At 40.2% G+C, this 27,407-nt stretch overlaps 1 protein-coding gene across 1 annotated transcript in view; it reads right to left on the minus strand.

The window, feature by feature from the left end:
• The window catches only part of pappa2 (pappalysin 2), a 51,709-nt gene that overhangs the window by 17,408 nt on the left and 6,894 nt on the right, over positions 1-27,407 (minus strand). Inside the window, exons 5-17 of the mRNA XM_029131892.3 lie at positions 21,139-21,287; positions 18,705-18,844; positions 18,391-18,544; positions 18,024-18,216; positions 17,735-17,868; positions 14,146-14,328; positions 13,636-13,939; positions 10,132-10,260; positions 9,968-10,053; positions 4,832-5,028; positions 2,711-2,824; positions 1,634-1,769; positions 1,383-1,557 (exon numbers count right to left, since the gene is read on the minus strand). Coding sequence (XP_028987725.1) covers positions 1,383-1,557; positions 1,634-1,769; positions 2,711-2,824; positions 4,832-5,028; positions 9,968-10,053; positions 10,132-10,260; positions 13,636-13,939; positions 14,146-14,328; positions 17,735-17,868; positions 18,024-18,216; positions 18,391-18,544; positions 18,705-18,844; positions 21,139-21,287 — 2,094 coding nt within the window. The remainder of the gene's footprint in view (positions 1-1,382; positions 1,558-1,633; positions 1,770-2,710; positions 2,825-4,831; positions 5,029-9,967; positions 10,054-10,131; positions 10,261-13,635; positions 13,940-14,145; positions 14,329-17,734; positions 17,869-18,023; positions 18,217-18,390; positions 18,545-18,704; positions 18,845-21,138; positions 21,288-27,407) is intronic.

Genomic DNA, 27,407 nt, shown 5'->3' on the forward strand with positions numbered 1-27,407 from the left:
ACAGGTATTTCTATCCATCCACTTCTGGAGTCTGAGTAATATATCTATACAGAGAAACCTTATTCATTATCAATTTGACCAGCATTTGTGTTGAGATGTATTGTTTTAATTATTGTTCATGCGTGCGTGTGTTTGTGTTTGTGTGTGTGTCTGTGTGTATTGTGTAGCGTGTGTATGTGTACTTGGTAGTGTGTGTGTGTGTACTGGGTAGTGTGTGTTTGTGTGTGTATTGGGTAGTGTGTGTGTATTGGGTAGTGTGTGTGTGTACTGGGTAGTGTGTGTGTGTGTGTGTGTGTGTGTGTACTGGGTAGTGTGTGTGTGTGTACTGAGTAGTGTGTGTTTGTGTGTGTATTGGGTAGTGTGTGTGTATTGGGTAGTGTGTGTGTGTAAAGGGTAGTGTGTGTGTGTGTGTGTGTGTGTGTGTGTGTGTGTGTGTGTGTGTGTGTGTGTGTGTGTGTGTGTGTGTATTGGGTTGTTAGTGTTTATTTGGTAGTGTGTGTGTGTGTGTATTGGGTAGTGTGTGTGTGTGTATTGGGTAGTGTGTGTGTGTATTGGGTAGTGCGTGTGTACTGGGTAGTGTGTGTGTGTGTGTGTGTATATTGGGTAGTGTGTGTGTGTGTGTATTGGGTAGTGTGTGTGTGTGTGTGTGTGTATTGGGTAGTGCGTGTGTACTGGGTAGTGTGTGTGTGTGTGTGTGTGTGTGTGTGTATTGGGTAGTGTGTGTGTGTGTATTGGGTAGTGTGTGTGTGTGTGTGTATTGGGTAGTGCGTGTGTACTGGGTAGTGTGTGTGTGTGTGTGTGTATTGGGTAGTGTGTGTGTGTGTATTGGGTAGTCTGTGTGTGTGTGTGTGTATGTATTGGGTAGTGCGTGTGTACTGGGTAGTGTGTGTATTGGGTAGAGTGTGTGTGTGTGTGTATTGGGCAGTGTGTGTGTGTGTGTGTATTGGGTAGTGTGTGTGTGTGTGTGTGTGTGTGTGTGTGTGTGTGTGTGTGTGTGTGTGTGTGTGTGTGTGTGTGTATTGGGGTAGTGCGTGTGTACTGGGTAGTGTGTGTATTGGGTAGAGTGTGTGTGTGTGTATTGGGTAGTGTGTGTGTGTGTGTGTGTGTGTGTATTGGGTAGTGCGTGTGTACTGGGTAGTGTGTGTATTGGGTAGAGTGTGTGTGTGTGTATTGGGCAGTGTGTGTGTGTGTGTGTGTGTGTGTATTGGGTAGTGCGTGTGTACTGGGTAGTGTGTGTATTGGGTAGAGTGTGTGTGTGTGTGTATTGGGTAGTGTGTGTGTGTGTGTGTGTGTGTGTATTGGGTAGTGCGTGTGTACTGGGTAGTGTGTGTGTGTGTGCTGGGTAGTGCTGGCTGTGGGGGAGCCCACCCTCGCATGCGCACCCGGTCAGGGCGAAGGTGCTGAAGTGGCACGAGGTCCTCAGAGCTACAGCCCCCACTGCCACCGAGGGGGAGGAGAAGAGCAGGACAACTGAGGCCGTTAGGAAGAACGGCTCGGAAAGTTCGTGGGTTATATTTACTACCAATGGGTTCCGATGGCACGAGAGGTCGTGTGTCCCTAGACAGAGAACAAGGTTTCCAGTTTAGCTTCTTGCTAACTAAGAAGAATAAGATACATTCAATAAAAAATTTACCGAGTGAGTGATTTTTGCCAGTAGTGTCAGATAAAAGGATAGTGACCGTTCTCCGACACTGCTCCCCAGACCACAACCCATCTGACGCCAGATACACTATTACAGAGGCTGCGACTCCTGGATGGGCAAATCCCACCTGAAAAGACATTTACAAATTGTTATAGGGAGAGAGACAGAAAAAGCACCTAAAAGTAGAAAGAGATGTTTTTTGGGAGAGATTAAAAATATTTTGTGAATTTTTTTTTTTTATGTGTGAGGAGGAAGCTTGTGACAGTAAAAGACCAACCAAACCAAAAGGATCACAACCAAAAAAAGTCAATGACGATATTAGTCAAATCAACACCAAGCTTATGCTTAGTCTGAACCTGCAGAGCTGACTGTGGGAACTGTCCTGTGGAAAGATTAAATAATACAAAACTACTAAATATGAGAAGCAGACATGGGTCTGGACTAGAAAGCCAGATCCAAATACACTGTACATAAAGCAGGACAACTAAAATATGTGAGTATACTGCAACTGCAAAGATAAACTGAGCAATTATGCTTGTGAATCATTTAACTGTCGTCAGTTTCAGTGCATGGTGCTGTATCTAAAATTATTTAGAATTATTTTTTAATAATAGGTGGTAATGTTTTCTGTTCTCAAACAAATTACAACAATAAATGGTGTATTAAATAGTACAGAATAAGAGGGCTTTTATCATTACTATAGCAGATGGGAGCATTTTATAAAGCTGGTAAATTAATTAGACAATGCTTGGTTTTCACTTTTAGTGAAATTCTAATGATCATAACTGATCCCCCACAGTCAAAAATAAAAATGTGAATGCAGTACAAGGCTAGTAATCATCTACAGATCATTACAACTCATAAATCACAGTTGATCTGCAAAAATGAGTAATTATAATAACCAACATTGCACGAATCATGCAAACTCTGTGTGGATGTTTGAGCAAACAAAGGTCTGTGCAAGAGGCCCTTTATCCCCATTTGAAAATAAGGACTGGAAAGTGCTGGGAGCTGGGGAAGACGAATGGCCACCCATCGTCATTCATTGAAGAAAGAAAAAACACACACCTTCAGCCAAAATGAATGTTCCAGATCATTACTTAAATCAGCCTGGGCCGTGCAAGGGAACCAGGCGTCGGTGGGCAGTTTCTCATTCACCTCCAAATGCTGGTACCTGCAGAGCTGCATGTAGAAAAACAATACTTAATGTTAATCATAGAGCAAAAATTCAACCAATCAGCATGGACATGTGCTGGTTCTATTCCTATCATCCCACCAAATCATTTGTTCTGAATTTCTTTTCCTGAATTGGATTGGATTGTTTTTTAGTTTTTTAGTAGTGAAGCGTGTGACAGGTAATGACACGTCATTCCTTTTGTTTATTGCACCTTTCCTCATACAGACAATGCAACAGGAGAGATTCTAGGAGGTTTGTCAGTTCTCAGATGCTGAAACCACCATGTCTGACACCAAAAAACTTGACTTAAACCATGTTATTGCCAGGCTAAGCAGACTTTGCTTGGTTTCACGCTTTATTTTTTGAACACTTACGAAACAAAGAAGCAAACTGTGACATACTTTCAAAGATCAGAAATCTGAACTTCATGTGATTGCAGACATTTTGTGGCACATCTGAGCTGTGACTAGTTTAAAGAAGAAGTAGTAGTCCATAAAGGGTCAAGCTAAGGCTTTGAGACATCCTGTATTTACAGTTGCTGTCTACAAAACATACAAAACCAAAGCCCTGAGAAGTGCCCAGCTGCTTTACCACTGTTATCCACTGTTATTCACTGTTATCAACTGTTATTCACTGTTATCAACTGTTATTCACTGTCATCCACTGTTATTCACTGTTACCCACGATTATCCACTGTTACCCACTGTTATTTACTGTTATCCACTGTTATCAACTGTTATTCACTGTAATCCACTGTTATCCACTGTTATTCACTGTCACCCACTGTTATTCACTGTTATCCACTGGTATTCACTGTGATCCACTGTTATTCACTGTTATCCACTGTTATTCACTGTTATCCACTGTTATCCACTGTTATTCACTGTCATCCACTGTTATCCACTGTTACCCACGATTATCCACTGTTACTCAATGTTATTTACTGTTATCCACTGTTATCCACTGTTATCCACTGTTATTCACTGTCATCCACTGTTAACCACTGTTATTCACTGTCATCCACTGTTATTCACTGTTATCCACTGTTATTCACTGTCATCCACTGTTATTCACTGTTATCAACTGTTATTCACTGTTATCAACTGTTATTCACTGTCATCCACAGTTATTCACTGTTACCCACGATTATCCACTGTCATCCACTGTTATTCACTGTCATCCACTGTTATCCACTGTTACCCACGATTATCCACTGTTACTCAATGTTATTTACTGTTATCCACTGTTATTCACTGTTATCAACTGTTATCCACTGTCATCCACTGTTATTCACTGTTATCCACTGTTATTCACTGTTATCTACTGTTATCCACTGTTATTCACTGTCATCCACTGTTATCCACTGTTAACCACGATTATCCACTGTTACCCACTGTTATTTACTGTTATCAACTGTTATTCACTGATATCCACTGTTATTTACTGTTATCCACTGTTATCAACTGTTATTCACTGATATCCACTGTTATCCACTGTTATTCACTGTCATCCACTGTTATTTACTGTTATTCACTGTTATCCACTGTTATTTACTGTTATTCACTGTCACCCACTGTTATTTACTGTTATTCACTGTTATTCACTGTTATTCACTGTTATCCACTGTTATTTACTGTTATTCACTGTTATCCACTGTTATTTACTGTTATTCACTGTTATCCACTGTTATTTACTGTTATTTACTGTTATTCACTGTCATCCACTGTTATTCTCTGTTATCCACTGTCATCCACTGTTATTCACTGTTATCGACTGTTATCCACTGTTATTCACTGTCATCCACTGTCATTCACTGTTACCCACTGGGTTCAAAATCCATCTTTCAAAACAGGCATGTGTTTATATTTATCAATAATGCATGAATGAATTTTAACCTCTATATTTAATATGAGCAAATATGTAAAAGAATGTGGCCCAGAGTTGAGGACTTCATGGGAAGTTTGTGGTTGGAATCTTTCCCATCCATTTGCCCTGTGGTTCCTATTTCATACCTTGCTAAGAGGTGGCTCTCTGGTGGCAGCGTGGGCAGGACAGCGTTTGGGGTCCTGGTGAGAAGCCGTGGCCGTGGATGCCCACTGGTCCATGTAGCCTAAAGGCGTGAAGTAGCCACAGTCTTGAACGCTGGAAACCCGCTCGAACTCCTCACAGATGCCGTCACCGTCGAAAACATAACACTGACTGGGTTCACCTTGGGAGATGGAAAAAAGAATGAGAGAGGAGGATTTATGAAAGAATATAAACCTGGTTTCTTAATCTGGCAGGGTATACACTCATCCCCCACTGTTACACTCCCATCCAAATCTATTTGTCAGTGAACCAAATCTGAGCAAATCTATTCTGTATTTTCATTGGCCACTTGTGATATTAGCCACGTCAGCTCAACCATATCTGACTCTCTGTGCTGTCAACAGACTGTAAATTAAGCAGTGAAATCTGACTCCACTTAATTATTGAAGATGAAAATAATTTTATATCATTAATAGGCAGAAGGAGAACCTACTGTAATATGTGACTTGGCCAGTTAGAATAATGGTAGTGGCATTTCAACTGGCCATTGGTCATCATGTAACAGCTGCAGCATTACTATATGTAGCAAAGAACTGTCAATAATTAAAACTCATCCCAAATCTGGGACAAAAACTATGACTTAGATACACTTTTGCTTTTTCTTTTACTTGCTAATAAATTTTGAATTTATTTTTTTATTAACTGGTCCTTTCATCACCTTAGTTACAAGTACAAACATCCAATAACATTAAGCAAGGGAAAATCAAACAAAGTAACTCAATATCTGTCAGCCATGACGAAAAGCAGGACCATAGTGAAAACAATCTAATGCAACCGCATATAGTTTTTGTTGACAGCTGATTCTAAGAAGCCAGAATTTCTAAGATAAACAGGCTCTGTCAGATAATTTTGCATGAAAAAGGATAGAGAGATACATGTATGATTCAATTACGTGGCATTTGAACTGAGTGGAAATAATGCACAGTACATGCAATTATTATAGAGTTGTCATTATCTGAGGTAAGACTTTTGGGACATACTGCAAGCTCTAGGACTTCCTCTAGTACTCGAGCTGTGAGTAATGCAGGCGTGCAGGAGTATCTTGAACGAAGCACATGCTGAACAACAGGGTGTAATGCAGCAGCTAATCATAAAAGAGCAGAAAGTACATCTGGACCACTGTGAAAGTTAGATGAAGCTGTGTCCAAAATTCACTGTTGCACGATTGGCTTTGACTAATCCTGGACTATTCATATTGACCTCCTGCAACACCCTCACCCTGCTTTGACGATACCTAACACCTGTGAAAGTCTGTTTATATTCAAGGTTCCTGACTGACTGACGGTCTTTGACTTGCCATCTGTTTCTCATTAAAGCCTTGCATGCTGCAAGTTAATCACGCAGTTAAAAATAAACAGAAAAATGTACAATCCATAAAAAAAACAACCTGAAAGCAGCCTTTATTAACAACCATATCAAATGCAGCTTGTCCATGGCTTGTGGATAATGGGATGACTATAAAAGTCACTGGTGTGGTAACTGCAAAACGATACATTGCATAAGCACAACAAAAGCGGAGCTGGACAATTGGACGTGGTGGGATCTAACTGGGTCACAACCAAATGTGGCTCACAAACCTAAACAAATATTCTGTCTATGACTAAGATGATCAACTAAATCGTTAATTTTAAGTGTTGCAATTTGCAACAACCTGTTTTTGCCAAATTGTTTTCCTTCCTAGTCATGATGTATTTAATTGTAAAACAACAGATGGAATAGATGCAGTCACGGCACAATAGTCTCTGCTTGTTTCCCTCCGACCATTAAATTGACTAGATGATGGAAAGTTTACTTTGTAACAAGGTCTTATAACACAACACCCGATGTGAATACTAACCATCGAGATGTTAGTACAGACAATACAAGACCTAAAAAGGAAGTATCCTTTTAAGTAAAATGTGAAATCTTCCTAATATATTGTATCTACACATCAAAAGATGAATGGTATTGACAAATATGCTCACATTGACTTCTTCTTCTACTCAGGAGTGTTTGGACAAACTGTTATGGACGATGGAGCACCACATACACAAGAGTACACCTGATTCCTAGACTCATCTTAACAAATGCTTGCAAAGCTCTGTAGGAGGAATTCTTTCCCAGTCGTGCTTGAGGCATGATGTCAACTGCCCAACAGGGGTCTGTATTGGTATTTTTGCACTTGATAGTGTTCCACACACTTTCAGCAGGATACCAGGATACAGGTCTTGAATGCAGACAGACAAGTCTGCAATATGTGCAAAATGTGGTTAATGTCAGTATTAAAGATGGCTCCACTGCTCACTTTTCTACTTCTGATGAGTGCATCTTAGATGAGCTTGAGCCTAAAAAAAACAGTGATTCTAGGTATTGTTGATGTTTGGCTTTAGCTTTGTATGCTCAAGCTCTTAACTTATGGCTTAACTTAACTTATAGATATTGTTGATGTGTTAACTGACTATGGTATTCCTGGTTTTCCTAAGCCCACATAGAAATATCATTGCAAAAATTAGCTTTTAATGCAGTGCTGCCTTAAGAATTGAATCATGAACGTCCTTTGGTATTTGACACTGCTACCTACTAAGATATGGTACCTAAATCATCATAGTGCTACAGATAGAAAACCACACACACACACACACACACACACACACACACACACACACACACACACACACACACACACACACACACACACACACACACACACACACACACACACACACACACAATCAAACACAGGACCTTCTGTGACAGTGCTAAGTAGTAGATTTCTTCTTTTTAATGTATGGATGGATGCATGGCATTCCCCACTTTTTTTGGGTGATGGTGCAGGCATTAAATTCAAAGTAATTAAATACATTAAATACTTTTGCAATTGACTGTTTTGTGTTTTTATTTACATTTTACACAACTGACAAGTTTCACTAGAAACAGACGACCCATGTATGTTGCTCAGCGATGCCTTTGGCGTTGTCTTTCAAGTAGTGTACCATCAACAAGATTTTTAATCTTTCATTTGAATATAAAAAGGTTACATCATGGTGTTTTACCATGAAGAAACCATAGTTGAGATGAGCTTAATTCAAAATTTCTTGTTCGGTACACACAAAAAATACACTGTCAAGAAAGGACGAAGAATATATAAACTCCATTTATTCGGGATGTGATTCTGGTGTCAGAACTACACGGTGGCCCCAAAGCATTTAAATATGGTGTCTCTGGATAACTATTGTCAGATGCAAAGCCTTTTACAGCTGTTTGTAATCTAAGCAGGGAGAGCTGGTTGCAGACCGTTGCAGATGTGATTTGATAATAAAAAAAACACATTACTGACTTTAGATAAGGAATATTTCATATAATTACTCAAGTGACAACAATCTTGAAAACTGCTATTATGAGCTCATTACTGTTTACAAAGTGTCCAATCTAAAGCTGCAACAAAAGATAAATCAATAAACTCTATTAAAATTCAGAGTGTACTGGTTGCTCATAAAAGCCAAAACCAATTTAATAAAAGAAACGGGTCATACAAGTCCTAACATGTGTTTTGAGACAGAACAGTGTACTTCACCGCTAACATTGTTTTTCTAGTGTTTCCTGCCAGCCTCATGTCAAAGTTTGTCAGATTTCTGAGCAGTAGTTGAGAAGAATGAGTTAGCAAACCAAAAGCTAGTTTAGCTCATCTGTTTTCCGTGTCGTTGTATTGTTACATTATTAGTTTGTGGAATCAATTCAAACCAGAAGCTTTTATGTCTTCTAAATTAAAGGAATACTTCACCAATTTTAAATGGAGGTTGACTAAAAACATGTCAAGTAGTATTTAAGAATGAAGGGACACATTCCTCTATAATTTCTATGCAGAGAAATTGTTACTTATTCCTCTGTATCAATCTGCCAGGGCAGCTAATGTTGATGTAAAACACATCATTCTTATCTGCCTTGGCAACTTTCCGTGGGCTCACAGACGACAACTAGTGCTTCTTGGTTTTCTTTGTACCTGCCCCAGCGACGGTCAGGCTCAAGGGGGCGGAGCCAGTCTGAGAGGGGGCGGAGCCAGTCTGCCAAAACCTGGCAGCCGACAGCCAAGAGCAGGCGTCCAGCATCTGAGAGCCAAAAGCCGGCAGCTGAGAGTCAAGCCAGCAGCCAAGGGGAGCTGCATCGTGTCTCTGTAGCCTGAATACCCCTGTGCTAAATTTTACCGCTGCCAGTTTCTCTTGGATGAAGTTGCCGATTCTACTGCTACAGAGAATATATGTGTGTTTCGCATCAGTGTTGGGCTACATGTGGACAAAAAGCACTCGAAAACTAGCTTCAGAATGCCAAGAAGAAACTGGAAAAAACAAATAGAATTAGCGCTATGTGCTATGAAGTTTGCTTTAAGTTACAAGCTGATGCCTGTGTTTTGTGTTGGAGTGTAGACGTGTGCTCACAGAATTAGCACTTTGAGTGGATGGCAGCAACTCTAATACTAATAAAATAATTAATTTCATCCTTATAACATCAGCCGGCCGCGTATCGTCACAGAGACTCATCTTTCCAGCCACTAACAGCAGATGAAGTAAAGAAGGGGGTTTTGTCTAAATGAAGAATCTGTGGCTTTCTATCAACTGTCTGCTTTAATTCAAAATAAAAGGCTGCTAAATAACACACTGTTAAAATATAACCTCTTGTTAAAGATGTAAAGTAATGTCTGAACATTTGTCTGTAAACCGGAGGAGTAACGCTGTGTAAACACAACACGGCCCACAGTCTTTTAATCAGTCCAATAGGAAATAAGTAATCACTGCAGCTCGAGAGCGCAATGCATTCTGGGTGTTGTAGGATTTGATCACATTTTTCTGGACATAGACCATCAATAGTGAACATATTTGCACATTTTAGCTAATAACAAATAATACAATAATAATCTTTAATATTTTTCCCTTAACATGGCTGCATGTGCAATGAATGCCATGTCTGGCTATTTTTGTGCCTGCTCCTTCACACTGAAGGTTTATTATGTGAAAAATGAAGTGTGTTGGTGGGTTTGATGTGCGACAATAACATCTATACATAGAAGGTAAATAGGAGTCACTCACCGTTACAGTTGAAGCCCATTTCCTTATGACACTTTTTAGAGCAGCCATCCCCATCCAATAAATTACTGTCATCACACTCCTCTGTCCTATAAATCAAAGAGAGGAGCACTAGATTGGCTGAAGTCACTTCATCAGTAATTTAATGTACGGTGAAGTGCACAGACCCCTGTATGAGGCCGTCCCCACAGTAGAACTGTCCATGGGTGTAGAGCAGACGTGGGGAGGGTTCACTGACGAGTCCGTTTGCCTCCACCTGAATTGTGTACTGGTACTTGACTCCTTGACTTAAAGATCTGGAGAGAAGAGGACAGATTGTATTTACTGTGCAGTGCACCCAGGTCAGCATCTGCATTGATCCTAATTAGGTTTGCAAACTGTGGCTCTTGGGATCAAAGCATGAGTGGAGCTTTTACTCAACAAGGCTTCTCTCTATTACCTTGTATCCAGTGACCCTGGGTTTTTGGCAGTGTGTATGTACATTGGCTCCAGGGTTGAGGCTATTGATCTTTTTAGTGAGCTGTGACTATAAAAAGGGCCCCCTCTTTGTTTTCTCAGCACAGGTTAACAGGGAAAGACACAAATCACTGATTATCCATCTCCTATTTTTTACCCTATAAACATGAACTTTAATTATTATGGCCTAGAGGAAGGGAAAAAACACCCCCGACCCATTTCTTTCTTTTGTGGAAATATTAAACTATATTCTCCAGTCTTCAAGCATTTTGAAATAACATGCTTTTGACTATATTAAATACATTTACAGTACATTTATCTACACTGTTCCTTTGATTCCACTGAAAAAGGTAAAATATTGCACTTTTACTATTTAAGGACACTTATTGTTACTTATAACAGTACTACAATTGCTGGAAAAAATTCAGTCCACTATACTTAAACCACCGCTGCAGATTTTGTCCAGCACCAAAATGAAGGCAACCTTTAACTGGCAATTGTCATTGGCATAATTTTCACCTTCAAATGAAACTTGTGTCTGACCCAGTATGCTAATATGCTAATTTATTTTATCCAAACTAAACAGCATGGATTTACCATAAATTTCATGGAGTTTCTGAGCTTTTGTTCTGAAAGTAAATTGTTGTCATGCATAAAGTTGTGCCAACAATCAAGACTGTAAAACAACATTTGTTTCTGAATATCTGTAGTTTTAAGCCTCGCATCATGTGGAATTTTGATTAATTGAGCAGTCCTACGTATCCTCAGCACTGTGTTGACCATGGTGCAGTTTCAGCAGGAGGAAATGGCTGCGGACCTGATCCAAGCAGTGTTTATGGCCTCTGCTGCTCACATTTGGATAAAAAAATCTACCTCTGCTCTGCTTAACCTTAGCTCTGCTGGCGTCTGCTTCTGCCCCTCTTTTTATCTCACCCCTCATTTTGACTCGCCTCACCTACATTATCCTTCACCTTTTACTTTTGACTTCAAACATCCATCTTCTCACATTTACTTGGTCTGTTTCTACCTCTTTGCTTATCTATATTTCATCCAATTCCCCTTGATTCTCTTCGTTTTCATCATCTTTTCTCTCCCTCTGTTGCTCTCTTTCCCTTCTTTCCTAAACTCATTGCTCTCAAACACTCCTCTCTTCACATCAACCTCTTTCTGCCCTCTTCAGTCACACATAACTCAATTCCCATCGGTTCTTACATCTTTTTGCACTTAGCCACAGCTTGTGTAACATAGGAGATGTGTTCCTTGAAAAACTGCTCTTGAAGCTGTGTCCACCTAACATCCGCCCAACTTTGTAAAACAGCCAAAGCCTCTCAGAAATTCACAATGATACAACATTTGTAAAGATTCCCTAATCAAAAGCAATCATGCGATGTACTGTACCCACCATATCCTGGTAGAGTTTGTGCAAAAGGCTGAAAGTGGGCAGCTTTTGGGTAGTTTTTAGGGAAGTCTGTTATTTGGCAAGTTTGAAAAAAAACTGGCTTTTGGTTTTACATTTGGATTCCAGTAATCATTTGGACACCTCACAATATGAGACAAAACACAAACTGATTGAACTGATCCCAAAACTTCAGCATGCTTTTGATTGAATATATGCTTGTTGAAACAGATTTGGATCAGTAGTCGCAGCTCAGCTTCCTCCACATTGGACGACTTTGCATTGTGAGTTTTTCAAACAAAACCAAATCCTTTTAAACACTTTTAAGAGACAGATGTCTGAGGATTAGCAGATCTTTGCACACTCACACAGAGAGAAGTAAAGCAAGTGTAGGATTAATTAATAATTGCTTGCAAGGATACTGTAGTACACTTTTATACAGATAGTTACACATTTGGGTCATTTGATGTTAAGTCAAAAGAAAACAGCTAATTTTAGACTGAAAAACTAATTAAACAGACGAAAACTAAAGCGTACTTCCTCTGTTGTAAGAAATGTTATATTCAAAAAGGTGTGTTATCAATAGCATCACCTCCTGGACCAGTCTCACAAATATAATTATGACTGAATTGGAACAAACTACAGACACTAAAAAGACAAAAGGATCTATTTTATTCCACACCCATTTTGGTTGACTCACATCCTGGACAGTTCACTTCCTATTCATTTTTGTGTTGTCTAAACATTTTGCGCCCAAATTCACTCTTTAAGCTAATTCTATATTCAAGACATTTTCATTTGCATTGGGATTCTACTAAAGACATGTGATACAGAACAATGTTACAGAATTATTAACCTCATAAGGGTCTTCTTAGACACAATCAATGCCCTGACATCAATCAAAGGAGTTTTTCCTGTCGCCCAGTGCTGGTTCTATGAATATTGTTGGCTTTTTCTTTATACTGTGTATGTGAAATCCCTACAGATGAGTCCGTTGTGGTTTGTTGTTATGGTCAACATAACATAACATGGTTTAACATTATATAAATCCATCCATCCATCCATCCATCCATCCATCCATCCATCCATCCATCCATCCATCCATCCATCCATCCATTTTCTAAGCCGCTTATTCCCTAATGCGGGGTCATGGGGTGCTGGAGCCTATCCCAGCTGGCTATGGGCGAGAGGCAGGGTACACCCTGGACCGGTCGCCAGTCCATCACAGGGCAACACAGAGACAGACAACCATTCACACCCACACTCACACCTACGGGCAATGGAGAGAGGCCAATCAACCTAATGCACGTCTTTGGACTGTGGGAGGAAGCCGGAGAACCCGGAGAGAACCCACGCAAGCACGGGGAGAATGTGCAAACTCCACACAGAAAGGCACCAGGGCCGCCTCCGGGAATCTTGCTGTGAGGCGACGATGCTACCCATCACACCACCGTGCCGCCCACTATATAAATACAGCATATCTTATTTTAAAAACTAAATGAAATAACTGTGATCACGTCGTGGATCGTTGCTTTACTCTGTCATCATCTGAGCTGTTGCCTTAATGGTGTGAGGGTTCTTTGTTTGTGTTTGAAGTGGTACTGCCTCTGTGATATGAATATTCATTTACACCTGAGAGAAAGGTGAACTTTTGAACTGAAAATGTAGCTCTTAATGTGTTTGGGTGATCTGGCAGTTCCCATCATGGGTTGCATGTTTTTTAAATTGTCCCACTCGCATCCCTAAGTGTTCCTAACAAAAATTAAGTGAAGCGAGCGTCAGTGAGTTACTGCGTCCGGTCACAGCAGTTCATTGTTACCTGTCGGTGTATGTCTGCTGGGTCTGTGGCAGTGGGGGCGGCTCGGTAAAGGGCGGCTGCCGCTGAATCCGGTAGAGCACAGGTTGGCAGGCTGAACACACAGCATTGCTAGGGCCCGAAGACAACATTGCTGCATCAATCTCCATTTTCTCATCAAAGGTGCAGAGCTTTATTGCAGCGACGGCAGTGTCGAGGGTGTCCAGGCGTAAAGTCAGAGGCACATCGCAGAAAACATGCTGCGGCCCCAGGTTAATGTTTTTCCCCGAATGAGTTATAAGCTCTATGTTGGCTATGGCAGGATTGGCTAGAAAAGGAAAGCAGAGACAGATAGGACCATTAGATGTGTCATAGATGAAACAATGCTGAATCAACTAAATCATTATATGATTTAGTTAGTTTTAGTTTAAGTAATCATTATATGATTTAGTTATATGGCAGCAGACGCCTATAACAACCATTAAATCATCTCCGTAGTGATTAAGCCTGAAAATGACAACCAACACCACTTACGTGATGATATGTAGGTCACCCAGAGGGTGAGTGCATGTGGAACAATGGGGTGCAGGAATTTCAGTGTGAGGGTGCAGCCCTCTGTTTCAGGACATGGGGTCGTGACATTAGTGTCGTACAGGCTAAGCTCAGGACTCCACGCCTGGAGACTGGGATCACAGGGCTGCTCCACATCAGGTGGGCCTAGGGTTTGGGACAATCAGAGAAACACAATTGCATTAATGACACCAATTACTTTTACTGTGCATGTTTGTGTCAGTCGTCCTAGCGCATGTGAACATAAGGGCTTAATCATTTAGTTGTGATGCTTGAGGTTAGCGTGTAAGCGTAGGGAATCCATGTTGTATGTGTATGTGTTCACATCCATAGAACACACATCTTAGACCATTTACTAAACTTCATTCATTAAGATATTACTAGAACAAACTTCCTAACCAGCCGTGGCCTTGACTTCCAAAATAACTGAAAAACAAGCTTTAAGATCCAGTGTAAAGCTTTTAATGCCTAATTGCTCCAGTGGAGATGCTACTTTCCCAGTGGTAAACTGCTGCCATTAGACTGCAGGCTTCGTTGCTATTTAAATGCATTGTTTGGGAAAATGTATAAAATGCTACTTCATAAATGTAAGGGCGTATTACAGATAGGGGAGGAGAGTTCACAGCTAATTATTACACAGTTGCTAGTAGTTTTTCAGTTTCAGTTGTTCTTTTTTTCATTGTATTACTTTACTGCTATTTGTTTAACTTTTGTGTTTGTTAGTGCAATATTTTATACATTTTGTCTTTCAGCACAAGTCTAGTTGTTTTAAATATATACATCATCTAGACTACAGTTTAAAACTATGGGTTCTCCTGTTGGAAAATCGAAGGCGCAGAAGGTACGCGTGGATGAAGAGGCTGTGGTTTTGTTTTCTGCAGTGTTTTTTGATGAATGTGTATTATTCCATTTGGAAGATGTCGCTGGGGTCCAGAGTATAATCCGGGTTGCAGCCAATTTGTCTGAAGATAAAGTAGAGTACATAATAAATACACGTACTATTGGACAGTACTGAAAAACACCCATTTTTTATGGACCTGTTGTTGTGATTGGATATAAAACACACTGTCCTTTATTAAAAACACATGCATTGTGAATTCCATATTAAGACAATGAATTAAGACTATATATGACCCATTGTACATAAAATATTAGTTTGTAGTTCCAAATGCACTACTGTCTGCTCTCAAGCAAGTATAGACTGCTACCGAAGTATCACTTTTAACAACTATTAGCAAACTCATTCTTCAAGAGCAGACTTTTACAGTTGGGAAAAATTAGTCCATTCCACCCGGTAGCAACACCATAACACCAGCAAAATGACTTGTTAATTGTTACAGTGTTAGTGATTAGCACAATGGAATTGCATTACGTTGGTGCTATTATCAGCTTTGTCCCAACAAAAAAATCGCATTAAATCAGCATGGTAATAAGGTGTTACACATGTAATGCCCAGTCTGATTAGCCATGCATGAAACATCACCACAAGCACCTCATGGGACAGATGGTGAGATGGGATTTAGCACCAAATTACCCCAAACTGTAAAAGAGATCTGCTAATTCATATTTGGAAATGTGAAGAGATTAATTCATAACCCTCCAAAACATTATTCCCCATCCCTGCAGCACCAATACACAGAGAGACATGCACACATACGCACACGTACTGCCTTACGCCTTTTTCCCAGGTAAAAACACAGGATCAATAGGACAATGAAGTCAATTTGCGTTCATATTTGTTTGCTATGCTTTATTCATTTGGTCATGGTTTTGATTGATTAATGAGAGACATTTACTCATCCCGACTTGTAGGGATACTACTTTCTACACTCTGCAAACTAAAGTACAATGAACAACACATTGAACCTTTAAAAGCCTGCTTTAAATGCAGCACATAAACCAACGTAATCCCTCTCAACAGGAGCACAGGTTCATGAAACAGTTACTGTAGGTGTTTTCCCTCAGCCTATAAACTGACTCATAACAGTCTGTGCTGGCATAGACCCGTGTTTTGCCCAAAGGGTCTTGCCATTAAACCTATGTTTTGTGTTGCTATGATTTCCTCTCTTCCGTTCCCCGCTGAAGACAATATTGCCCATCTCCGTTGTCTGACAAAGTGACCTGGTGCCTGACAGCAGTGAAAAGCGGAGCCAGCAGACTGGCTGTCTCCTCAGCTATGTGCATACCACTGTTTGGAGTAAGACTGTAATTGACTCTTTATCATCATTATGACCCCGCAGTGAAAGAGAGGGAGACGTAATCCCCCCATTCCTCTCCACTGCTTGTTTTCAAAGCATAAATTCCAGTAGAGGATTTCCACGCATTTGGGTCGAGTTTCCTCAAAAAAAGGTCTGTTCTCATGTTGGTATGTTCACTTTTTTCCTTCTTTGTGTATTTAGGTTTCTCTCTCGTCTATCTCCTTGCTTTTATGTTTGCTTCCTTGTGTTCCTTATTCCCTTTCTGTTCCCTCACCCTACACATCATGTCAAAGGAAACCAGGCTTTTCCTGAAATTATGCATGGAATAACAAGGACCATGTGCTTACATAAAGAATGTACAGTACTTCAGGATACTATTTTCTTTTTTAAATCTGTGTCTTGTTTATGACGAAGGATTAATGTTGGAACAGCACTCAAAACTTTAACCAGAGTGGACCCTTTGACTTATTCTTGCCTTGCTTTAAACAAGACAGAGACAGAAAGACGTCTGTAGATCGAAGCAATTATCATTTAATCATTTTCTATTTTGTCTTTGTCCAGGAGCCATTAGCTTCGCACGCACCTGAAATTAACAGACGTGTGTGTGTGTGTGTGTGTGTGTGTGTGTGTGTGTGTGTGTGTGTGTGTGTGTGTGTGTGTGTGTGTGTGTGCGTGCGTGCGTGTGTGCATGCATGCGCGCGTGTGTGAGAAGTTGAAGGACACAGACTTAAACGTGAGTCATTTGTCTTTGTCAGTAATCACTGGCAGAGAACAGTTTGCATCTCTAATGGTTTATAACCTAATTAAAGGAAAACTTCACTGATTTTATATGGAGGTTGACCCAAACGATGGTGGGTAGTATTTAGGAATGAAGGGACACTGATGATTCCTCCATATTTTCTATGCAGAGACATGATCATTTATTCCTCTGCAAAGGCCCCTGAGACATTTAAGGGGATTGATTGTCGTGGGCTCACAGACTACAACTAGTGCTTCCTGTTTTTTTCTGTACCTGCCCCAGCAACAGTCAGACTGAGAGGGGGCGGAGCTAAACGACAGCTAGGTCCAATCACTGCAGCTCAGTTGATCCATCAGTTGTAGGATACGACCATTTTCAGCCACATCACATATTAGTTCCACATTTTTGCTGATAAAATGTAGAATATTAATAACACGACTTGCTTTTCAGCAATGAAGTAAGAACCTAATCTAACTTGCTGTAAATACTCTCTAATAGTGACAGAATGCAATAAATTCTATTGTTTCAACAAGCAAAAGGTTACAATAAATATTAAGCCTTCTGTTAGATACACATGCATTAGTACACACACGTACGCAGCTGCTTTTTTGCTCACCAACTGCCTCCTCAGGTGTCCAATAGCCTGAAGTGTCACAGATGCGAGGTGAGGTAGCTGCATATGCATACTGATGGAAAACACCGTCTTTCTCACAGTTACCACAGTCAATACCAGATAGGTGCAATGAAGAACTATTACAAAAAGAAAAAGACAAACATGAAAATAATAAGAACTGGTGAACATATTACGTATTGCTTTTTTGCCGATAATTAGGGTCAAGGTTATGAATTACCTTCAAAATGAGGAGACTTGGCAGCAATAATAATAACAATCCATGCAAGCATACCTTTGATAAAGAGGTCCCGTCATAGGTGGCAGCCAAAAGATGGAAACAGAATCTTGGCTCTGGTCCACTACGATGGGGGCCAGAGGCATGGGGACAGGTTGGCGGCTTATCTGCCAATTCTGGTAGACCAAGTCAACATAACAGTGCATTCGAGCCACTTGGTTGGGAGTAAAATGGTTGGTGCAGTTGTCATCTGATGCCATGTAATGAATGGAAATTATCCAATTATTCATCAAGGATCAGGCAAAGCTGGGCTTTATCTGATTTCAGTGCTAGCTCAGGACCAAACAGAGCCTTTTTCACTACGGGTTTAAAAATTTGTTTTGATTCAAAAACACCCTACTATTGTACTACAGATCTACTGTACCTGTGTAACTCATGTAATTGCAGTAAGGTGTGTCCTGGTACTTAGTGACTCCACAGACATCGTTAACGTCTCCTGGATCATGACAGGCCTTAGATTTGGGTGTTGGGGCAGTGTCGGCACACAGATCTCCTGTCTCCATGGACGGCACAGTCTCCTGATACATTCCACACACACACTCGTACAGTACACAGTTGTTTGACAAACCAAATTTTCTATCTACAGTATGTTGAATGTTTTAGATGTTATATAAAACAGAGTCAACTTTATGCAATTTATATAAGAAAATTATCTTAGTAAAATAAAAACAACTTTACCTGACATGGATCATCGCAGGAGTCTCGCTCGCTTACTCCTTTGAAGACATGGTACAATCCAAAGATGTGTCCTATCTCATGGATCATGGTGTTTTGGTGTCCAAATGTACCAAAGTAAGAGGGGTTTAACACCATTCCACCTAATGACACAAGGTAACATTCATAACCACGGTTGTATCATTGATCTAATTAAAGATCTTTGTTTGTTTCAGTAAACTCACTCAGTGGGGTATTTACGAATAGCTAGTGGCTAAGTTATGAGATCATACGCTAAGTTCTTACTGTAAGCAATTATGTGTCTATTAAACCCAAGTTTTATTATCCAAAGTTAAATGTAAAACAGCTGAAATTTTCAAAGTACAGTATAAATTATATGAACGAATGACATTCACCTCCAAATCATATTTAAATAGACTAGGTTACACTAGAGTGGTTAGAGTGGGATAAAAGCAATTTGTTTCTACTTGAAACAAATAAAATACTTGAAATCTATTTGAACGCTCTGCAGGAAGTGCAGTATTGTGCCACCAACATTTTCCACATATACAAAAACTCTGCAATTGACCACAGTACGCTCCTTTCCCAGGAAAGGTATATAATGCAGAATGACATTAAACTAAACAAAATACCATACAATTTATTGCACTATAAAAAGCCAATATTAACTAATTTAAGTATTTCAATGCAGATTTAGACAAAATTTAGAGTCTAAGATAGCACTTTTAAAGTCATTTGTGGCCTAGAATCTGAATACTTACATAAGGTTTTAAAGCCATGATGCAGATTTTCTGCAGCATGCCAATAATTGCAGAATTGAAAACAGACATGAAAAATATTGGTTTCTAATCCAAAACAGTATGTTCAGTGGTGAAGCGCTGAACAATGAAGACATTAAGTAGATAGTAAACAACCAGGCCCCGGAGATGACTTGTCATCTACTAACGTTTAAAACAGGGACAGATGCTAAGCAACTGAAACAAATGTCATGTGGTAGACGTTCGGTACAAATGTCTGTATTCAACATTTTAATTGGAAAATGTCTGCTTTGACAATATAAATGGTAGCATCAAAGGTTCTTTCCATTAGCTAAATAACTTAAAGAACCAATCTACAGAGCAAAACCATATTTGCACATAATATACAAAATGTAAAATTTCCAAAAAACAACATCATATTAGCATCCCAAAATGCAAATAAAGCTTTGAAGAAAACTCAGCTATAGGCTTTGAAACTATAGGTGCTTAAATTCTAACAAATCTGTCAAAGAAATTACTTTTTCATTCACTAAATCTAATACTAGCATGGCGCGGCAGCTTTGTTTTGTTCAGTTTGGGTTTTTTTTCTGTGTGATGTCTTGTAATTCCAGCTTCCTCTCACAGTCCAAGTACTCCAAATCCAAGTCCAAGACTCTAAATTGCCCGTAGCTGTGAGTATACATTGCTGTTTGTCTTTTTGTGTGGCCCCCTGAGGGACTGGCAACATTTCCACAGTGCTTCTGCCCAATGACAACTGGGATGGGTCCAGCACGCCGGTGGCCATGAGAGGTGGAGCCGTAAATGAAAAGGATAGGATGTTTAACTACCATCAAGAGTGCAATACAAGAGATAAGATATATACTTTATCGATCCCCTTGAGCAAACTGTGTCCTCTGCATTTGACCCCTGCTCCCATGGGGAAGCAGCTGGAGAGCTAGTGTGAAGTGTCTTGCTCAAGGACAGACCTGGTGCCAGAGGAGGGGATCAAACTGGGGACATTGTGCTTGCTAGTTCTACCTACTACCAGGCCAATATACGCACAAATTAAAAATAGCTATCACTGAATTGTTATTATTCACGCTTGACGGCGTTTTCACTATACTGTATTGTGTGTCTACTGTTGGGAAATGAACCAATTATTTCATTCAAAGCTTCAACATAAATCCACTCTGACTTACTCTTGTTTTCTACTAGTAGATACAGTAAAACATCTGAATTGTACTAAGAATATTTTAATTTTATTGTCTTATGTGCCACTAATTGAATTAACTTAAAAGAGATCTCCAACTCAAACAACCTGACTTTTTAAGGTAAGGACTTTGCAGGGATGAATGGGGCTATAAAATGTGATGCATTTCAATCAAGACACTGCTCCTCATTAATTTGACTTTGCATCATAAAAAAGCACTATGAAGTCAGGCAGGACAAATTTTCACCCCTTTCCTAGAGACATTAGGCACAAATGCCTATCAACACATCACTTATATACAACAATTATTACGGTAACATTGTTGTTACCTTTTTTACAAGCTTTCAATTACAGTAGAAAAACCTAAGTAAAACTATAAGTAAAGGACATTTTGTGACATTGGTACATTTTCCATAGGCAAAAAAGGAAAGCACACCGAAATGGCATCCATGTTGACATATATAATTTAGACTGATGCAACTCTATGTACCTTGATGGGTAACAGCTTCCTTTGCCCACGGCCAGGTTGCAGCTCCCGCCAGCTCTTCATGTGCTGAGTTGCTGGCGAAGAAAACGTTAAGTGTGTCAGTGCCACTCAGCTGTAACTCATCCTTTAACTCTTTCACACTCATGTAGGCCCTAGAGAGAAGGAAAAAAGACAAGCAATCAAACGCTTGTTTTCAAATGTTTACCTTAACCTAAGAACACAGATTTTGTGGAATAAAATGTGTCCTATACACATTCAAAAGAGGAAAAACTCCCTTTAATGAGAAAAAGCTGTAGCATAAGGAGAGAAAGACAACACTGTACCACACAATAACGTGCAGTACACGGGTGGAATGTAATTTGATAAAAAGGTACAAAGGTGAGCAAAGTATTCGAGCTCAGTGCATCTATGAAGTCCCCCAGCAAACCTGTGGGGGCTCGTTGCAAAAGGTCAAGTACAGTTATATCATCATGGACAGGAAAACAACCTTTCACACAGATTTACAGCACTAATTAAGTGATGTGAATTTCTCTGCTCTCAAGTGCATATGCATGATTTTATTTATGTCTAAAATGTATTATTTATAAACCCACAATTTACAAATTCCACTGAACATAAATACAGAATGAATTGCAAATGTTTTGTGTGTTTTACATTGCATAAACCACAAAGACAAGATATTTAAGGGTAAAATGTTGTTGTATGGCTTTTGCTTGTTGGGGTTTAGTTGTGTTAGGTCTTAAACCTAACACTGTAACGTGCCTTGAGATAATTTTTAATGTGAAATGGTGCTATATAAATAAAACCTAACTGAGTCATTTTGCATGGTAGCAAGGTGGCTGCATGGTTTGCAAGCTGTTCCTGAGCCCATGTGCTAATATAGCGTTTCTGTCTGCTGTCGGTTTTAAATCCAGTGCTGGCCAGTGGGGTCAAAGGTCACAGACATGAAGTGTTGCTTTTTGACTTTGCCGCTCACTTGCAAAAATAAAATTAGGAAAATTCAGATAAATGGGGTAACTAAATTCCTTGCAACTGTTGATTAAGAAACGTTCCTAAACTGTTCTACTACTTGCTCATGCAGTTGATTACAACCACATCCCATTCTTGCTTGACCGAGCCTTTTGGGGATACTCAGTTAGTTTCTAATGAAGTTGTTATTGGCCCTGGCCCAGGTCTTTTGAAACGTGTTGCAGGAATCAAATCAAAGTAAGATCTTACAAGACACGGTAATTTATCCCAACTTTGATTTGATATTTTTATTAATAAACAAAAAAAAAAACATTCCAGCACTAGCTAGTTGTATACTACACTAGGTGTGAATGACACGCCACCTAGTGTACGGGAGTGTTTAGCAACATGTTATAAATACTATTATATGTACTTCTGGGTTGTTGTTGTTCTATCACAAATTATGACAATCATAACAAAAGTTATGGAGGCCTATAGCATAAAAATATACTAATTTATGGTTTGATCACAACCCATAAATTGTTGGTTTCAGTGTTTTTGTAGAGTTTGTTGATAGCAATGAAACACAGAGGCACAGCTGTTTCCTAAAAAAATGGTCTCTCAGGGCGTGTGAACACAACATGTTTGTTTTCAATGTTGATTTGGAGATTTGTACATCATGGCATTTTTTCAGTGGACTGCAGTTTTTTGTAACTTAAAATCATGATGACAAAGTACTTAGAGTACTTGAGGCCATTGCATGTAGCTCACCCCCTCTGCGCCTCTTTCTTCCTCCGCCAGTGATAAATTACCGTGCACGCACTTTGCATGTGTCAAGCTGATTTTGTTTTCCTCAGCTGTGGTAATGTCAAGGCGCCTTTCACAAGTTGGCGCCATTGCATCTGAGAGCCACGCAACTGGTGCTCACCAAACCTCCTGCCAGTCACTTATTAAATGGGTCTCACGTTTGCACATGTGGGTAAATGTGAGAATGATTCATGGTTCTGTTGGAGTCAAATCTTCCTTCAATTCGTCTGGCGTGGATTTGTTTTTCAGTGCTTTTGAATAATTAACCTTTGATGTATCTCTAACAGAGAGTTAAGGTTTTATGGCACTGATCAACTTCAGCGGTGAAGCTAACTGTTAAAACTGCTCAGCCACATTTTCTTCCTTTACCTCAGTAACTTCCAGTGTGGACATTTAAGGTTTGTTTCTCCAGAAAATAGATCACATTTATGCATTTGATCAAGCTCAGCTGTGCAGCTAAAGGTAAATGTTATTTGCACAATTGCTCGTTAAAAAATTGGCCTTTTTAGTTGACGACCTGCTCCACACATTGTTCCAACCCGCCGAAGGACAGACAGGTGAGCTTATGAGGGTAAGTGCTGGGCTTTCAGCTGGGAAACAGCTAATCCCCATTCTCCAACGCACAGCGGCGTAACATGACGTGAGGCGCTGCTCCGCAGCCTTGGATGTGTCCAACCATTGCACTGTAAATAAGGATGTATTTTCTGAGGCACTCAGCCTGAATAAATAAGGATTAAGGTTTAAGCCTCTGCAGGGTAACACTTCTCTCACTCTCACTGCATCACCAACGCAGAGTTCAGCCAGAACGGTGTAGTTTCTATTACTGAGATGTACAATTACAATCGTCAGAAAGTTGACTAAACACTAAAGACTTGAGTCTTCAACTTCTGAGACGCCTGAATGGTCTAAAGGCCGAAGGAAACCTGACAAAAACACTAAAGGCTCTACGTTACGTTGTTCAACTAAAGCCATGGTTATGTTGCAAAGTGAACAAGTAAAACTGTGTAAATCAACAACAGCACAATCACAGCAACACAGGAAAAAATAAATAAATATCTATCAATATTGCAATCAATACTGGTGTATTGGTTCTTCAACCGCGTAGGCGTCTTTCTGTGTGGCACTTTCCCTACGAACCCTGGGTGGAGTTTGGTCCGAGCACGTTGCTCAGATGTTTTGAGTTTGTGTTGTTAGTTGCTGTGCTTGGTTAAGTGTCATTACTCGTTAATTTGTAACTCGTTAACTCTCGTTAACTCGTTAATGGCCTTTCACTTCCTTCCCCTGACCTCTAGCTTTTGTTTGTTCTCAGCCTGTTTTATCAGTTACATTTGCTTTTCATAGTGTTTTTTAGTGTCCCGCCATGAGCAGTGCCGTATATTCTAGTTTAAGCCAAATTGCTAATTATTTTTTCTCCTGCTCGCAGTGTTTTTTTGTTCCTAGTCAGTGAGGTAATTTTGGCCTCAGAGTTATGTTTTAGTTTCCTGTGCTTCACAGTGATATTTGTGTGTGTTCCTGAATGGCTGTGCATTTAGTTGAATTAGGAGTTTTTGTTTAATAAATATTCTATCTTAAGGCTGCATTCGTGCCCAGCCTGGCGCTGGTTAGTAGCAGGTAGGAGATATTTCAAAATTAAAAGCAGGCAGACTTAGTCATTTATTTTACACTACTTCTTCTCTAATGAGGCCATAACTCAGAAAGCTAATATTTCTACAATCTAGGTGTAAGTGATAATTGCCATGGCAACTATGGTGAGTTTAGCCAGCTTCATGTAGACATGCTCTACCTGATGTAGAAAACATAAGTCAGTTATGAGATGGGTGATTTTAATGGTTGACTTGTGTAGAGGGAAAGAATTAACAATCTCATTCTGGTGTCGGGCTTCTTCCTTCTGGGAAACATTGCTGCAAAGGTTTTATTACAGAATAAAACTTACCCACAATAAAACTTGACCAAAATAAACCTTGCTATAAAATAGCAGCATGAGTGAGAATAACATACACGTGAAGCACCAAAAAGGTTAAAGTGGTATTATTCTTTCAGGTGAGTTGCCTTGAGCTCCTTCGACAGATATGCAAAAAGCAAGAAAAATGCTGTTCCCAAAACCCTGAACATGTGCCTCAGCATTAATGGACGTGACATCGCATCACCCAATCACTCCCATTTCACCCGTACTTCTCTCCGTCTCTGTCTCTTCTCTTTCCTCTCCCCTGCCTTTATTGTCCTGCCAGAATGTTTGGTGTAGCTGGCCATTACTCTGGTGCTGGTTCGTAGCAACAAATTTGTGTCATGACAGCAGCTGGCGTCCAAAAAACCCCTGGCCTTGTCCTGGCAGGCAGCAGCTGCAGAAGGGCCCAGATTTAAAATACCTGGCCAGACCGTGTGTGTGTGTGTGTGTGTGTGTGTGTGTGTGTGTGTGTGTGTGTGTGTGTGTGTGTGTGTGGCTTGTATGAACAGCAAATTAGGACTTGTTTCTTGTTTCTTGCACCCTTCAAATGAGTTCCCAATCCTTTTGTTTCCCAAATAGATGTATTCAGTGTCTGAACATAAAACTGGTTTGTCTCTAATGAAATGACATTAAAATGGCATCTTCACAGTCGTTTTCCCTCTGCCTGCAAAACTAACAAGTTGGGACACATGTGCGCTGCTAAAGGCTCCCACACAAGTGTTTTCAACAGGCTGGGGTCAGGACCTTTCCAGAAGACCTACACTACTGTCAGTTCGCTGGGTCCGGCTTTTACGGCTCTCTGGTCTCCGGTGTATTGGCTGTTGATGTTGTTTTTCGTGGTCGGTCGGGGGCTCATAGACAGGAACTCTGGCAAGATTCACTGTAGGAGTTACATCACGCTTTAAAAGCGCACTCGCACGCACACAAGCTCTGCAGCTTCAAAAACTTAAATACAAAATCATTTGAACTTTGAAACAGGAATGTACTCAAAATTGAAAACTTTAAGTTAATGCTAGTTATTGACAATGTTCAAATGCTTCCTGCTCAATCTACTTTGTAGTGTGTTTCTATAGTTTTTTCTGCTATATTTGCGATTATTGGATTGTGTATATGTACGATTTCATTATATAGGCCACCTTATTTTCTATCTGTTTCCATAATTGATACGTTGATCACGCTGACACTTGTTTAGGCCTCAAGCAAAAGGTCAACGAACATGGTCATCTTTCAAATCAGGTCAAAAGAAATAACATAAAATTTCACTGTCCAATGATGCAGGTTTTCATACCAGTATGTTGAGTAGTGTCATAGCCCACGGTTCAGTAGATGATATCATGTGAAGTCTACACGCATCAAGTCAACTCAAGGCCATTAGAGCCCATACATCTGACCTGTACTATGCACACAGAAGTATTCAAAACTATTAACTGGCCTGACAGGTGGATACAGTCCGCTAGCGTTGTATCAGGACCACCTCTGATTGATCCAATTAATTATCAATATGCTTTTCTTAGTTCCCTTTGTCTTACAGTTTGGTGTTTGGAGTATGTGAAGTATCAAGACTCAGTATTTTTTAAGACTCTGACCACAAGTTTCCCCAACGTTGTGTTCGTGTGTGGTCAATTTGTGAATATAAATGGGAAACAAATCCACTGCTGTTTCAAAACACACGAATTTGTCCTTGTGCTGCGCTGTCACAGGCTGTCAACTCTAGCCGTCAAGCGCTAAATCTATCGTTCACGAGAAGAAAGATCTACAGCCCCCGTGTTTTTTTTCCCAGCAGCCGAGCGTAAAGCGCTGTGGTTGCGATTTGGACTGAAGATCAGGTCTTTAAGAAGCTGGGCCGACGACCTCGTGGCGAGGCTTCGTGCAGGCTGTTTTGATCTCTGCGTGAGCCTGTCTGTCAGTCTAAATGGAAGGCAGTGGGCTGCCGCTCCAGTTGTTTGGTAAAAATAAGTGTGTACTTTGGCCCTTTAACCCTCATCCCCACTTCACAGAGCGCCTTCCTGAAACCACCGAGGGAAATGGGAGCATACGATGTGTACTTGTTGAGCCTCATACTGTGCAGCACATTCCCCACATGGGGAGAAATATTCTTATTAGTGGCCATTTATGCCCAAAGTCCTCCTGCTTGTGGAAAAACCTGTTGTCATTATTGGCTTATGCTCCTACATGAGCCTGCGCGTCCACGTCTTATATAAAGACGAGCATTCTTTCATTGTGGAACTTGGGCCACGCTGCTTTCACATGAGAAGACAAAGCTTCTAATGAGCCAACTCATCCCCGGTGAAGGTTTATTATCACCAGAAGCAAGGTGTGTGTCAACTAGAGGTGTGTAAACGAAAGGCCTCTCTCACTCGCACTGAGACGCATGTGCGATGTTCATTGAATAATCGGTGGCAAGGTTCAAAACCTGCATTTCTATGATGAGTATCATCGTTGTAGTCATATGGACCTGATGCTGCCTCTCAGCCATGACGTTTGAGTAATGCAAGCTAATTTCAAGGTATTTATTTGTGGTTTGAAGTGCAACACAATGTTGATCAGGTGACAAGACGTCAAGACGTGACAT

This window comes from Betta splendens, chromosome 17, assembly GCF_900634795.4.
Source record: "Betta splendens chromosome 17, fBetSpl5.4, whole genome shotgun sequence".
Lineage (NCBI taxonomy): Eukaryota > Metazoa > Chordata > Actinopteri > Anabantiformes > Osphronemidae > Betta > Betta splendens.